The sequence below is a fragment of the Bos indicus genome, chromosome 10 (genome assembly GCF_029378745.1).
Source record: "Bos indicus isolate NIAB-ARS_2022 breed Sahiwal x Tharparkar chromosome 10, NIAB-ARS_B.indTharparkar_mat_pri_1.0, whole genome shotgun sequence".
Classification (NCBI taxonomy): domain Eukaryota; kingdom Metazoa; phylum Chordata; class Mammalia; order Artiodactyla; family Bovidae; genus Bos; species Bos indicus.
In genome coordinates this window covers 65,464,484-65,478,992 of record NC_091769.1, presented here as the reverse complement: position 1 = coordinate 65,478,992, position 14,509 = coordinate 65,464,484, and the positions used below count along the sequence as shown (strand labels likewise).

Sequence of the window (14,509 nt, the reverse complement as noted above, 5' to 3'; positions counted from 1 at the left end):
CAAGGATGAGTAGAAGGGAGTAGTTTTGAATATGCTGAGGAACATTTCTCCAACCAGATGGTAGAGGATCCAGCAGATCTGGCCATCCCCAGAAGTTCCTTTGTATTCTTATGAGCCTGTGTTTCCCCAAATAGCCCATCTGTTGTCAAATGTTAGGTGTCTGAATGTCTTTCAGAGTAGATTAGTGTTGGGAAATTTGGAGATCAGAAAATGGCAACTAATTATAAAGCTCATTATGGAGTTTTTGCTATTTTTTTTTAAAATAAAGGATTTTTAGAGAATGTTTTTAAATATATTTGGAGCTATGATAAGTCACAAAATATAAATATTCCTTGACTATCAAACATCTAACTACATAAAATATATGGTTGCTCTCAGGCAGAGGAAAAATAAGATATAATTTATCAAGAACTCTGAGCATATATTGCAAATGATTCTTTTGTCAGTCATTTGGAAACCCAGTTTCCTTTACTAGTACTTTCTACTTAGTACTAGATACTAAGGTTTTCTTAGTTAAGACACTCCCTTTAAATAGAAGAAACTTGTCCAGTTGGTAAAATGGTTACTTTCTCTTCATGTATTTTACTTTTTAACACCATATTCCAGGTTTGACAAGCCCTGTGCACAAAAGAACACTCTACTGAAGGCAGAGTGCTGAGGAAACTGCCTTCAGCCTGGGTAGATGGCAGACATTTGCTTGGAGAATAAGGAAGGAAATGTGCCCATATGCATGACTCCCCCAAAAAGAAAATAAAAGGTGAAAGTGAAGTCGCTCAGTCGTGTCCGACTCTTTGTGACTCCCATGGACTGTAGCCTACCGGGTTCCTCTGTCCATGGGATTTTCCAGGCAAGAATACTGGAGTGGGTTGCCATTTCCTTCAACCCATGTTTTAAAACAGTGAAAGCAAATTATTGATGATTGTTAAAAGCCAGCAAATTTTTTTTTTTTTCATTTTTACCTCTCCTCAACTTTGAGGAATCTTAAATTCTCTTTTTGTAGATATAGGAATATTAACTCGTAGGCACTCCAGAGAAAAGGATTGAGTGATTTTATGTTCTCCTTTTTCTTGACCTAATTCAGTGAAAGAAACTAGGAACATACTAACCTGTCTAGTGCCACCCCTTCTTGATACAATAATAATGAGAAGGCTGGTCCAAGGCAACTCCGTGTAGATCTGGGCCGTCTTTGGCCAAGAGCACATCTCACAGCACATGTAGCATAGTACTACCATGTAGTGACCTCACACCATTGGGAATTCTGTGATCTACTTAAAGAAAAAGATGAGACATTGGCCCACCTACATCCATCCATCCACCCACCTGTAAAACCAACACGAATATGGTGTCAGCTGCAAACCAGACTGCCTGGGGTAAACCTTTTAAGGAAGATGAGAGACTGTAAAATAGGTTCATCGAGTACAAGCTGGTTACCTAAATTTCCATTTTGATGGGGACAACCTACAGATAAATAGGGAGGGGATGGGGTAAGCCAATCTAGTTAATGACACTTATTAAAAATCCTGTAGGTGATAAGAAGGACAGGGACACATAATGAGGCAATAAGTTCATCATTTGAGTTTGTAGTATACGAAAGGCAGTGTTGCACAGTGATAGCACAATAAGAATACATTTCAGGGACATAAAATCAAAGTGGAGCCGAGTAACACTGGTTGTAACAGGAAAAATCTCCCTTTAACTTTAGAATAACAGTTGTTTAAGACTGTTGGCCTAGGAAGGCATTCTACAGTGGCCTTTAAAAGGAATTCTTAGAAATAACATGGTATGGGCTTCACCAATTTTAATGTGTGTTTCCCATCTCTTCGTTTTTCCTCTTATTTCTCCTTTTTTTCTTCATAAGTGACTTCACCTTGACTCCTCTTCAAGGAGTCAAGTTGTGTTTAAGAATTCATTTCTTCTTTTCATCTTCTTGTCTCTTGTGCCAGAATGTACCTACAAATTTTAACACAAATGTCCCATGGAATACGAAAGATAAAAGATTGACATTCCTGTCCCACAGTTCATCATGTGGATTTCAACTATTTCTGACTTCTTATGGACTAGCTTATAATTTAAATGAGAAAAATAGCAGTTTTGTAAAAGGTCTATGTCAATATATTTCATAGTGCTTTATAACCTGACTGGGTATTTATACTATTTGAGTGTAAATAAACCTTATCTAAAAATTTTTAGACAAGATCCATGGACATTCTTTGTCAGAAAAGCACGATTGAATAGAAAAATAACTATAAAGGCATTTTTAAATCACCAAATGGTATTGTTTAAACAGTAGCTAAACATTTATATGAAATCATGCTCTAAAATGATATGATTTCCTTTATGCGATTTCCAAAGCAAAACCCAACTTTTTCTCCAACCTCCTTAATTTTTGCCAATTTTTACTTTTTATACCTGCTAGCACGCTGAACAAAAGAGCAGATTTTGAGTCTGAACGGTAGTGATTTTTATTTTTAAGACAGACCCTTCAAAATACTGTATGGCTTATTGACAGCTTTTGAGGGATTCCTGAAGATGAAATTATCATTTGTCTAAGTGTTTTATCTCTTAAGGATTTGTTAGATTAACCAATTGCAGTGGTATAGCCTTGGATTTGGTAAGGTGATTTTTCTCACGTGTTACAAGGATTTTCTGTGTGTTTTAGAAACAACTTAATTGAACTTACTGAGCTATTTGAGGACAGCACGGTTGTAAATGAAGTCCTTCCTCTCAAGGGCTACCACTGCTCCTCCCACTCTCACTTCCCCGCCAGTGGATTCTTGAGCACGGGCGGTCCCAGGTGCCTGTTTGGCCCAGCTGACAGCATGGAGAGGAGTATGTTGTGGCCCTTTGAGGAATTCAGCATAGTGGGGAGAAAAGCATCGTAGGACTGTAGTAGATGTTATTCCAACGTGTTCCCCTGAGCCAGCTAACGTAAAGAGCCTCACCTGTGAAGGAGCCTTTGCGTGCACTGTTGCACTCCTGCTGACATTATTGCATCTAAGGCTGACCCGTCATTCTGCAAGAAGACTATTTGCTGTATCTTTCAGGTTAGGCACAAATTTTAAATAGGAAAGCCAGGATTTGAGGCCAGTTTCTTTATTCCAAATATACTGTATGGTACCAGGTGAGATTTTTGTTTTCTTACTTTATTATTCCATACTGACCTGAGCATACAAAGGAGAGGATTCACCAGACAGAATCCTGAGCTACTGAGGCTCTTGAGTGTTTTCTTCCCATAAGATGAGAGTGGAAAGTCACTTTTTAAAAAATAGTAACAATAATTAGGAGAGTCACTTCTGTTTGGTAAATTTTTATTCTCCAAATCTAGTAAGTCTGTGTAGAAACAATCTTACTGTGATACTTACTCATTTGTTTGACTTCTTTTTAGTGGAACTGGATCACAGAATTGACTTTGAACTCAGAGAAGGCCTTGTGGAGAGCCGCTATTGGTCAGCTGTCACGTCGCATACTGCCTATTGGTCATCCTTGGATGTTGCCCTCTTCCTGTTAACCTTCATGTACAAACACGAGCACGATAATAATGTGAAACCCAGTTTAGATCCAGTCTGAACCCTTGAAGGACATTAATGGCCCAAAACTGATTTTTTCTTGTTAAATATGTGTGTCAAGATATGAAAGTTTCAGGTTTAAGTATGTTTCAGTTTTGTTTAGGGCAAGAAATATTTGAATTTGAAAGCACTTTATTTTATTTAAAAAAGCAAAACAAATGTTCAGTTCAAAAGAAGTTATTTATAATTTTCATCATTTTAATTATGAGTCTGACAGAACCCCCTGCAGAGAATCAAGGAGGACCTGGAATTGAGGAAGATTTGGGAACCTGCAAGTTTATAAATCACAATCTAATTTCTCCCAAATATAAAGGCATATTAATGGGTTGAACCTAATGTATTAACCAAAGTATGTTATAAATCTAAAATGATCAAGGTCCAGGATATTCTATGTAAAGATCACAAGGTGGTATCATTGTTTTAGATTTGTATAAAAACTTATATTTCCACAATTTCTTTGAAACATGAGTATAACAAGTTTAAAATGTTTTGAATTTAACTTGTTTAACTCTCTAATGCCGAGAGAAACATTTGAACTACTGTATTTATAGTTTATTACCTCTGACTAATTGCTTTGTGTCAATGTATGAAACATTACATTTTTTTTAAATTTCTTTGAACAATTTAAGAACCACATTTATTTTCTATAATGTTAAGACCCTTTTTTCTCAGAACTCCATCTTTGTACTCTTCAGATGAATATATAGACACTGTGGCATAATTTCAGTATTTTTTCCATTAAAAACTTGTAGTTTCACACAAATAACACTAGTTCAATTATTTTGAAAAAGAAAGTGAACTTTTTATGATGTCACATGCACCTCAAAGAAAACTGAAGTTTTCTACTTGACACAGAATACTCCAGAATAGGTACATTTAGTAAACTTTATTGGAAAATTAGTCAACTTCTCTGGAGTAGGGAGTATAACTATTTTAATTAAGTATATAAGCATCTGTGTGCCAAACAATTAACATATAAAAAGGGGATAGAGTGCCCTAACAAATTTTTTAAGTGTTTTGAGGAATTGTAGTTGCAACATAGACACAATGTTCAGGATTCTGAGGCATCGAAAGAGTTTCCTTGGCTGTCATTTTTTCCACAGTGCTTTTCATCTGAGGAGCTCAAAGTGCTGTGTGATTAAATAATCTATGTAGAAGTTCCTTGAGGTAAGTGAATGAGTGTTATTCTCATGTTACATGTTAACACACTAAGGCACCAAAATATATAAAGTGCCTTGAATTAGATGACATAGCAAACCAGGAGAGCTCAGATTGAAGACAGGCCATATTCTTTTATGTGCTGTTCATTGACTTATAATTCACACGTGACCTTTTATTTTGCAAATAATAACAAGTTGCCATTCATAATTTGGAGAAATGACTGAAACCAGTCCTTCACCCTACTGGTCATATACATTCTTGGGTTCTCACGCACAAAGGAGGAGTTACTTAGAAGGAATCAGTAGCCATTTCTGCCACAGCCAACCCTCACTTCTGAGAGGCTTCTACTGGGTTCTCCTTAAGGTGCTGTATTTGCTTATCTTAGCTTCACAGAAATCATTGTCAAACTAGGAGCAAAGTTGGTCAGTTATACATCTCACCTTCCTTCTTTAGAAGATATAGAATCTTTGGCTTACTTGTAGGCTTTACTTAGTTGGCCTTTCATTGAATTTGCACAACATAAAGCACTTCTTAGTGTTTAAAAAGATCCTAAGGCTTCATGGCCAAATATGTGACTCACTAAGAAACTCTTGCTATAAAAGGCTTTTGATGCTATCTTAGCAAAGCTGAAGCAATGTCTTTCAAATCTAGAGATTCCAGTGAACTCAGGTCATTCTCATACCCTGTTTATTTCATAGTTCTATTTAGTTTTCAGGAGAATTAAACTTCCATCTCATATACTGTTTCATTAAAGGTACATGAGCCTTTGGGTCTTAAGACATTCAAATGCCTCAGAGCTTTAAGGGATTCATTCTTAACCACTAGAATGTTAAGAGCCCCTTTCACCTGAGGGGAGTGAAAACCTATCAAACCTTTTAATTTGATATTCAGTAAAAGAAAAAGTATACTCCCATAGCTATAGGAAGATATCAGCTTCCATTTTTTCATGTTAGGGAAAAAATCCAATTTAGCCACATGGAAGTTAAACCACCTTTTCGAAATGAGATATTCTGGATTATTGGACAGGTGTTTTGTTTTCAATTCATTATTTCATAAACATGGCATTTTTTATTTCACAGTACTCTTCTTGTTTCCATGTCTCTGCATGTTATCATGGAATGTACTTGTATATACTCAAGTAATATACAGAGTATGTGTAATTCTAGCTTGATTTAGAAGCTAAGTCAGTTACTGAGTAACATTTTGCAACTTTATTCCTGCAAGTACTAAATTGGCCAAAAAGTTCTGTTTTTGATACATTAAAATTTTATTCTCTACTTTGTGTACCTGCTCTGATGATTCTTCTGAGTACTGGTCAGACCATTCAAACAATTTTAATCCAGTTCAGCCCCTAAGAATTATTTATACTTAGAATAAGGAGGATGTTTTGTTAGTTCATAACTTTATTTTTGACAGTAATTATACTTGTGTTATAATCCAGTGTTACAGATATTAGCACTTATTACAAAATATTCTCGGTTTCCTGGTAACTAATTTATACTTCAGAAGTAAGCCTTAGGAATCTTTTATTTTACTTCTGATAGGTAGCATCTGTCAGCCTTTGGGAATTCTCACACTGAACATGTTGTTTAGAAGGTCTCAGATGGTGACATGTAAACATTCATCTCATTTTCTTTGTTTCCTCATTGGGGCTGAAGTATTCTGATCTTATTCTGGCATTGTCTTCCCCTAAAGAGTAAACAGGAAAAGAAACCATCAGTGGAGTGTCACAGCCAATTCCATGACTCCTTCCAGTGATGACACTTTGAGCCCCTTAAGGTAGAACTAGACCAAACCTAGAGAGTTCGCTGTAAGGCCTACAGTAGAGGAAAAATAATTGAGTTCCTTTCTAATTAATAAGGTGGTTAATATTTCTGTCTTCTCAGCCACAATGAGTAGGGCATTCGGACAATTGAGAAAACTAATTTGAGTGCATATCTTAGAACTGTTTGTATAATCTTTTGTTAGCTTGGAAATGAGGCTAAGGAAGATATGTGATACTAAAGAAGAATCAAGGCAGAGCTAAAAAGAGGATGTAGCAGTCCTTCACTGGAGAAAGAACTAGAACTTGACCAGACAAGTCTGAGTGTTGGATAGTTGACTTCTGTGGTTATTCTCAGGTATTTTATCCGGATTCTGCTTGTCATCCTGCTTGAATACTTCTGCCTCAGGCCTCTGCCAGTAATCTGCTGGTCCTCTGACTGAATTTGAAACACATGCAGGGACTTCCCTGGCGGTCCAGCGGTTAAGGCTCCATGCTTCCAATGCAGGGGTGTGGGTTTGATTAAGATTGCCACCAAAAAATGCATTAAGTATTTTTATGGCTAGGTATGGGCAATACATACTGTTTCCTGGCGTTTTATAATAACTTACCTTCCTAGAAAAACTTTTGTTGTATATACAGCAGATTTGGCAGGAAGCATCCCCACTGAACTCTTAACTCTGTTAGTTCTAGGATGGGTCTAAGAACCTTGCAACCCACGCTGTCTCCATTTGCATTAGTCAAGGGGAAAGGAAGTTGCCAAGGAAATACTTGTAGTATTGAGCTTGGAACAGTGTACAGAATGGCAGGATATAAAATTTCATCTCGAAGCTCGTTTAGTAAATGTTAGTACTGGCGTGATAACAGCCTGGATTATATGCATCCTGTTTCAGTCCTCATTGGATATTTGCAATAATTTTCAGAGGATCTTAAAATTTCAGTGTTTATACAGATTTTAGAGGTCATCTCATCCAACCATGTTTTAGTTTGATGTGAGCATTTAAATAGCATAAAGGTCTTGAAAAATAAAGGTGAGGGACAGCATGTTAGGTTCACCCCAAAGACCTTGAAAGACTAAATACTTGGCAGTAGAGGAGGGAGGTTATGGTCTCTCTACAGAAAAATGTCATTGACCATAGTGGAATTCTGAAGCCAGAAGGGGTGTAGAGACCATCATTTTCCAAAATATGTTATGCAGACTTTAATAGATGTTGGTTCAGAAAATAAGTTTGGGAAATGCCAGATTTAGAAAACTTTTACAGCAGGACTTCAGAAGCCTTCAGTGTATTAAATGCAATGTGAATCTGGTGCTCAGGGGTGGAGAAGGGAAGTTTTTCCAAACTTAACTTAACCATAGTTAATGGCAACCCATTCCAGTATTCTTGCCTGGAGAATTCCATGGACCGAGGAGCCTGGCGGGCTACAGTCCATAGGGTCACACAGAGTCAGACATGACTGAAGCCACTTAATATTCAGCACAGCATTTATATGAATATACTTAGGAAAATGCTGTCACACTTAATTCTTACAGCGATGTATCCTTTTGTTTGACAAGTGACACTCTAAGATCAGATGGCCAGCCAGTGATAGGAGTCAGTGCCTATTTCCTTCCCATAATACATCAGGAGCCCCTAAAGGGCAGAATCCTCACACCCACCCACCTCCCTGGGCCGGGGGATGGGGGGGTGGGGTGTGGGGGGGGTGCCTCTTTCTCATCCCCTCCCCTAGCTCCAGCTGTAATCTGATGCTGATGCTTTAGGAGCTGCAAGATCTCCATGGAGGACTATAGGCTTGAGTTCCCCAGTTGGTCGCCTTTGTTCCCAGGCTCTTGTGAAAGAGTGCCTTACCTGGGCTGGATATACTTCCTTTCATGTGTCAGATTCAAAATACCCAGGAAAAAAAAAGCAAAAGAATGAAAAAATTAAGGAAAAAAAACAAAATGCCCAGGAAACATAGTTTTTCATTGTGGTGATAAATGCAAACTTGGTAGGGAAACAAGTTGCACACTGTTAAATAATATTTAATATTGCTTTTATGTCTTTCAAACTGTGCATATATTGACCTTTTATCAAGTCATATCAAGTAGAGCCCTTCTAAAACTGTCCCATCATAGGTTAACTAATAGAAATTTTAAAATTCAAGTATTATATTTTGGGGAGACTAGGAGATGAGTTTCTGGTATGTGTGTCTTTTCCCCCAAAACAGTCTTCTTGGCAGGTAGTTAGCATGTACTGTTCCTTGGCCTTTGTGTTGGATTACAAGTGGAAGTGCACTTAGCATTGTCCATCGCCTTATGGTTTTTCATTTATGTGTCACGGGCAACTTCCTTCCCATCCTACCACTGTCAGGCTATGTTGGGAAGCTATTCTTTAGGGAGGTTACATCTGGTCTTCTGCTGGAGTAAGATAAAAAACAAGTATGTTAATACATGACCTTTAATCCTTTCTCCTAGAAGACATCAAATATCTGTGCAGCACTCATATCTTCCCTTGACAACACCCACACTCACTACTGTCTCTGCTTGATCTCCAAAAATATTTGATTCCTTGTGAGCTTTGTGATAAACAAAAATATAACCATTTTGAGGGTCTAAGGCTGTCATAATAAATCCAAACTCTGCCAACAGGAATCTGGGTTTTTTGTTTTGTTTTGTTTTACTTTTGCCACTAGGCATTCCCTGGTGGCTCAGCTGGTAAAGAATCTGCCTGAGTGTGGGAGACCTTGGGAAGATCTCCTAGAGAAGGGAATGGCTACCCACTCCAGTACCTGGAAAATTCAATGGAGTGTATGGTCCATGGGGTTACAAAGAGTCACACGTGACTGAGCGGCTTTCACATTTCTCAGCGGGAGGTAACACTATGACTCTTGGACTCTTAGGTTGTTGCCTTTCAGCTTCTGTGACTCTTCTTGTGTTCACCCTCCCTAAGTGCTGTCAGTGACTGCAGTAACAACTCACAGAAGGTGGGCTTTTTCATTTTCTTTTCTTCATTGCCTCTCATTTTCAGTAGTCAAGGCAGGTTGGTTTTCTCAGTGTTCAGTTTTACTGAAGCATTTTTCTTGTTTGATCTGAGCAGTGGCCAGTTCGGATGGCAAAAAGTACATAACTTTCATTTTAGAATTTTTCCAGTCTTGATTTTTCTCATTTGGAACTTGTGCATTCATTCACCTTTGATAATTTCAAGGAAGTGAGAGGTAAGTAGTAGAACTCTCCCGGGTTACACTTTTTCCCTAGATGAATTGATGCATTCATTATCTCATTCACCAAGCACAAGTCATTGTGCCCTCTATTAGACAACCTCAAAGAGTAGGCTCTTCTAAGCATTCTTGGGAACATGGTCCTCCTCATCTTTGTTTATGGTAATCCAGAAAGTCCATGAAGAGTGCAGATATTAAAATCTACCTAGTCATGAAATGAATTATGACAAACAATGTCAGGGATATATAGTAAAAAAAAAAAAAATTTGCTGGTGAACAATGGCCACCACCCCACCTCTTACTAGGAGGATTAATAGCCACTGTGGCACACTGGCTCCCTCAAACATGAGAGGGAAAAGTTGGTTTGTTTTGATCCTGCAAAATCTGTTCACAGCTTCTCAATCCAGGGTCAAGATGACCATAGTTCTCAAGCTTTTGGGCTAACCTGAATATGTGATAACTGATAGAAGATTAATGCCAAGAAGCCATGCAGATTGGGATCAACCACTACAACATTTCCAGTTAACTTCCCATTTCCTCACACTTTAGTTCATACCAGACCGATTGAAAAATAGGGTTTGAGGTATAAGAATCCAGGAATTTTCGTGCTAGACAAAAGTAATTCCCTCGAGTGGTATTAACTTTAGATTGGGAAATAAAAGGGCCAAGATGAATGGACTACATACATTAATTGAATTGAAATGGGACAGTGTTCGAACTGAAGAAAAAGCAAGTGTGGGGAAAGAAAGCTACTTGATGCCTGGTCAAAATAGTCTTGACAGCTTAGTTCATTTTCTGAGAAAGGTGGATGATACTGTGGCATGGATCTGATCACAACATTTCTTGAACTGAAGACCTGTGCTGGCTCCATTTATCTTTGGAGGCTCCCTGTGACCCTAGCCCAAGCTGGATCTCCTTCCTGAGTTCTATCTTTAGCAGCATTTCTGTCACAGCAGACTATGCAGCATTCACCTAAGAATGCATGTGTTTTAGTTACTGTAGTGGTGACTTGCTGTTTTGATCTGCCCAACATCCTAATTCTCCTCCTTTGGTGTGGGCACTTGCTATCTACCTCTACAAGGATTAAATCACATGCTGCTACAGCTGCTGGTTTTCAGCACCCCCTGAAAGAGTTCAGGGTGGAGAACAGAAACGAAGCATTCTGTGCTCCAGGAAAAACTGGCAGGACAGATCTTTAGAAAATATATTTTCAGGAGCTGGTTTTATGAGCCCAATTCTCGTATCTTCTTAGATCTAGAAAAGCACTAAAATCCTTCATGGTGATACCTATTCCTCGTGACTAGCAAACGCTTCACAAAACTAGCAGAAACCTTCTGGAAAAATATGTGTTTGAGTGTATGTATTCTCCCTTCACCAAAATCACATATATACTGGCCTTCTCCCCTCCCTCTTTGAAGCAGCTTCTTAGAGCTATCTCCTGGGCTGCAGTCCTCATTTTACCCCAAATAAAACGACTTGCAACTCTCACTTTATACATTTTTTTAAGTCGACATGGTCCTCTCTTCCCCATCTCTCTATGAATTACTGCCCTAGGCCAGCCCACTCTGTGTGGTTCTAAGTGGCTAATCCTAGTGAAGTGTTGCAACCTTTCCCACCCTTGGTTAAAATTATTTTCTGTTTCGCCTGAATCCCTATTATTAAAACAGCTAGATCAAAGCACTCACTGTAACCATGCCAGGTGATGGGTGTATGTCTCAGGTAAGACCGTACTTTCCATCTCATAAGCCATGCTGATTATCCCAGAGTTAGGCACATACCCTAAACGAGACTGAGAAGAGGCTTTCTATCATATTGAATTGCTGGCCTGTATGTGCAGGCCTTCTGTGGCAATTCAGTAGTCTGGTGGGCATGGCATGATGTGAACATGTAGCCACCTGTAGTCAGACTTCACATCTTCCTCCTACAACATGGGTTATGTCCATCTGCTATGGGAGAGAAGCAAGTGGAGAACTGAGGCAAATGCTACCCCTAGCTTTCCTGATTCCATTTGAATTTACTTAAGCTATTTTTCTTGGGTTCAGAAGAGTTCAAATTAATAATAATTAAACCAAAAATAAGCTCCACCTCCCTAATAGAAATTCTGTCTTTTGAAGACCTCCCTCAATCCTCCGAAATTAATAACTACTTGTGAGTCCCTGTCATAGCCCATTTGGGCTACATAGCAAAAAATACCATAAAGTGGGTGGCTTGTAAACAATAAACACTCCTCTCTGCTTTAGAGACTGGGCAATCCAAGACCATGGCACCACAGACTCAGTGTCTGGTGAGAGACCACTTCCTTATTGACTGCCATCTTACTGCAATCTTGTATGACAGAGGGACAAGGGATCTCTCTGGGCTCACTAATCCCATTCATAAAGTCTCTACCCACATGGCCTAATCACCTCTCAAAGACCCACCTCTAAACACTACCACACTGGGGATTAGGTCTCAACACATGACTCTAGGGAAGACATTCAGTCCTTAGCATCCCCTATTAACAATGTGTTTGTTGCACTGGTTTCATTTTGCCTTGATTTGGGGTTTGATCACCTGTCTCTTTTTCACTTGTTGACAGGCTTTTTAAAGGTAGGGAGGGACTTCCCGGTGTCCAGTTGTTAAGACTTCGCCTTCCAATGCCATGGGTGTAGCTATGATCCTTGATCAGGGAGCTGACTTCGCCTTCCAATGCCGTGGGTGTAGATATGATCCTTGATCAGGGAGCTAAGACCCCACAAACCTCACAGATATAAAAACCAGGATATAAAGCAGAAGCATTATTGTAACAAATTCAATACAGACTTTTAAAATGGTCCACATTTTAGGGAGCATCAGTGGACTCTCCATAGGGCACTACATTGTAGGGTCTTAAATTTATTGAATTATATCTAGACTGGTAGTGTGTAGGTACTAGGAATAACCATGAATTTAAAAATATGAAAATCCATGCTTTCATGGAGTATATTGTCTAGTAGGAAAATTATTTGACCAAAATTCATGGGAATTGCTAAACTGGAAGAAGCGTTGAGAAGAGGCAAACCCTACCTGGAAATAAGAGGCTCGGGAAGAAGGGATCTTGCTTTTTCCACAACCAAAGAAAGCAAAATTAGTAGCTTCTGGGATGTAGCAAAAAAGGGGTAGGAAGTACATGTCAGGGTGAACTTGAAAATAGAACTTGGATTCTATTTTCTATTCTATTAAAAAACTGACCGTTGTACTTACCTGTGCAGAACAAAAATGTCTAGGTGTTCACAGTTACTCCCCAACTTGTGCTCCATAGTAACTCAGTGGTGTTTCCTACAGGGACCAAAGAGATTTCTTTCTTGCTGTATGCTGTTCCCTAAATGCAACAGTGCCTGTTCACGTCTCTCTACCTTTGCACTCACTGTCCCCTCACCCTAGAGTGTGTTCTGCTTCTTTCCCATGTACTGAAAACCTTTACTTATTTTGAAGTTGGTAATCACTGCATTCATGATTAGAAAAAAAAAATTCCCAGTGCTTTCCCAATTCCTTCCAGATGCAGACTAGTTTCTCTCTATGCTACTGCTGCTGCTGCTGCTAAGTCGCTTCAGTCGTGTCCAACTCTGTGTGACCCCATAGATGGCAGCCCACCAGGCTCCCCCGTCCCTGGGATTCTCCAGGCAAGAACACTGGAGTGGGCTCCTGACAGTAATTTATGATTAACCCTCTCTGCAACTGAAACATAAAGAGAAAACAAGCAAAGGAGGAAAAGGTGGGGTTTGTGGGAAATGGTAGTTAGTCAATTAATTTGCATTTGTGGAAGACATTATAATGTTCTGTTGTGATTTGTTTATAAACAAGGGAATGTATTCCAAGTTTCATGTGAACAGCTGTCAGCTTTAGGATCATGATATTTTTGGAGGGTAAGGACCCCGGTTTGTACATGGACATAATAAATGCACAAAGTTTTGTGTCAGTTCTTACACAAAACTTTTGCCTCTGCTGGTTGACTGACCATGTGCTGTACTAAAGATGACCTGCGTGGGGAAAGGATGCCACAGCATGACGCAGAGGAAGGACTGCTCCCACAGACAGTGACAGTGGAAAGTGGCCCAGCCAGTGGGAATAGCTGGGGCATCTTGTTTGAGGCTGTCTGACTGGCTCCTTGTCATAACCCCAAGTTGAAGGACTCTCCACTTTGACTCATCAAAGCCTGGAAATTTTTCTCAACTAGATCTGTGGTTGTGAAGATTTCCTGCCACTACCTGTATGAAAGATTCTCTCCTCATTTTTCATATTCAAGGATATGTCTCTATGCATGGATGGGGAGGGGGAGCTTCCTAGCTTGCCAGATATATTAAATCCTCAATCATGTGACTTTTATAAAAATCACTGTTAACATTTACTGGCACTGTTCCAGATGTTTTAGATGAATTCCCTCGTGTCATGTTCGCAATGCCCTCCTGAGGTGAACACTGTTGTCAGGCCTTATTTTTCTACCAGGAAACCAGGACATAGAAAGGTTGAGGTAACCAGACCATGGCCGCATGGCTACAGCATGACGGTCGAGCTGCAGCATGTGATGCTCAAGCCTGTGCCGTGCTGCCTCTCCCAGTGCAAGTGAGGGGAACAGTCCACGTGGGGCTTCAGACCAGACTCCACCTCACTAACTGTAGGCAAAAGTCTGAGGATGGTAACTCACTCAAGACTCTTAGCTTACACCCCTGCTTGCGTTCTCAGTTGCTGGTAAAAGTAACCACGGTGCTCGCAAGCAGGATAGAAATAAGGCTATTTCATGAAAAGCACAAAACAAGGTGATCACATCCCGCCTTGTCTCCTTCAGAGTTAGGAGCATAATGGCTGA

At 39.4% G+C, this 14,509-nt stretch overlaps 1 protein-coding gene across 6 annotated transcripts in view; it reads left to right on the top strand.

Moving 5' to 3' along the window:
• The window catches only part of DDHD1 (DDHD domain containing 1), a 66,128-nt gene extending 60,124 nt beyond the window's left edge, over nt 1-6,004 (top strand). For all 6 annotated transcript variants that reach the window (XM_019968917.2, XM_019968913.2, XM_070797613.1 and 3 more), the window contains one exon: nt 3,386-6,004. In XM_019968917.2, coding sequence (XP_019824476.2) covers nt 3,386-3,567 — 182 coding nt within the window. In that variant the 3' untranslated portion in view covers nt 3,568-6,004. The remainder of the gene's footprint in view (nt 1-3,385) is intronic.
• The last annotated feature ends 8,505 nt before the right edge of the window (nt 6,005-14,509 follow it).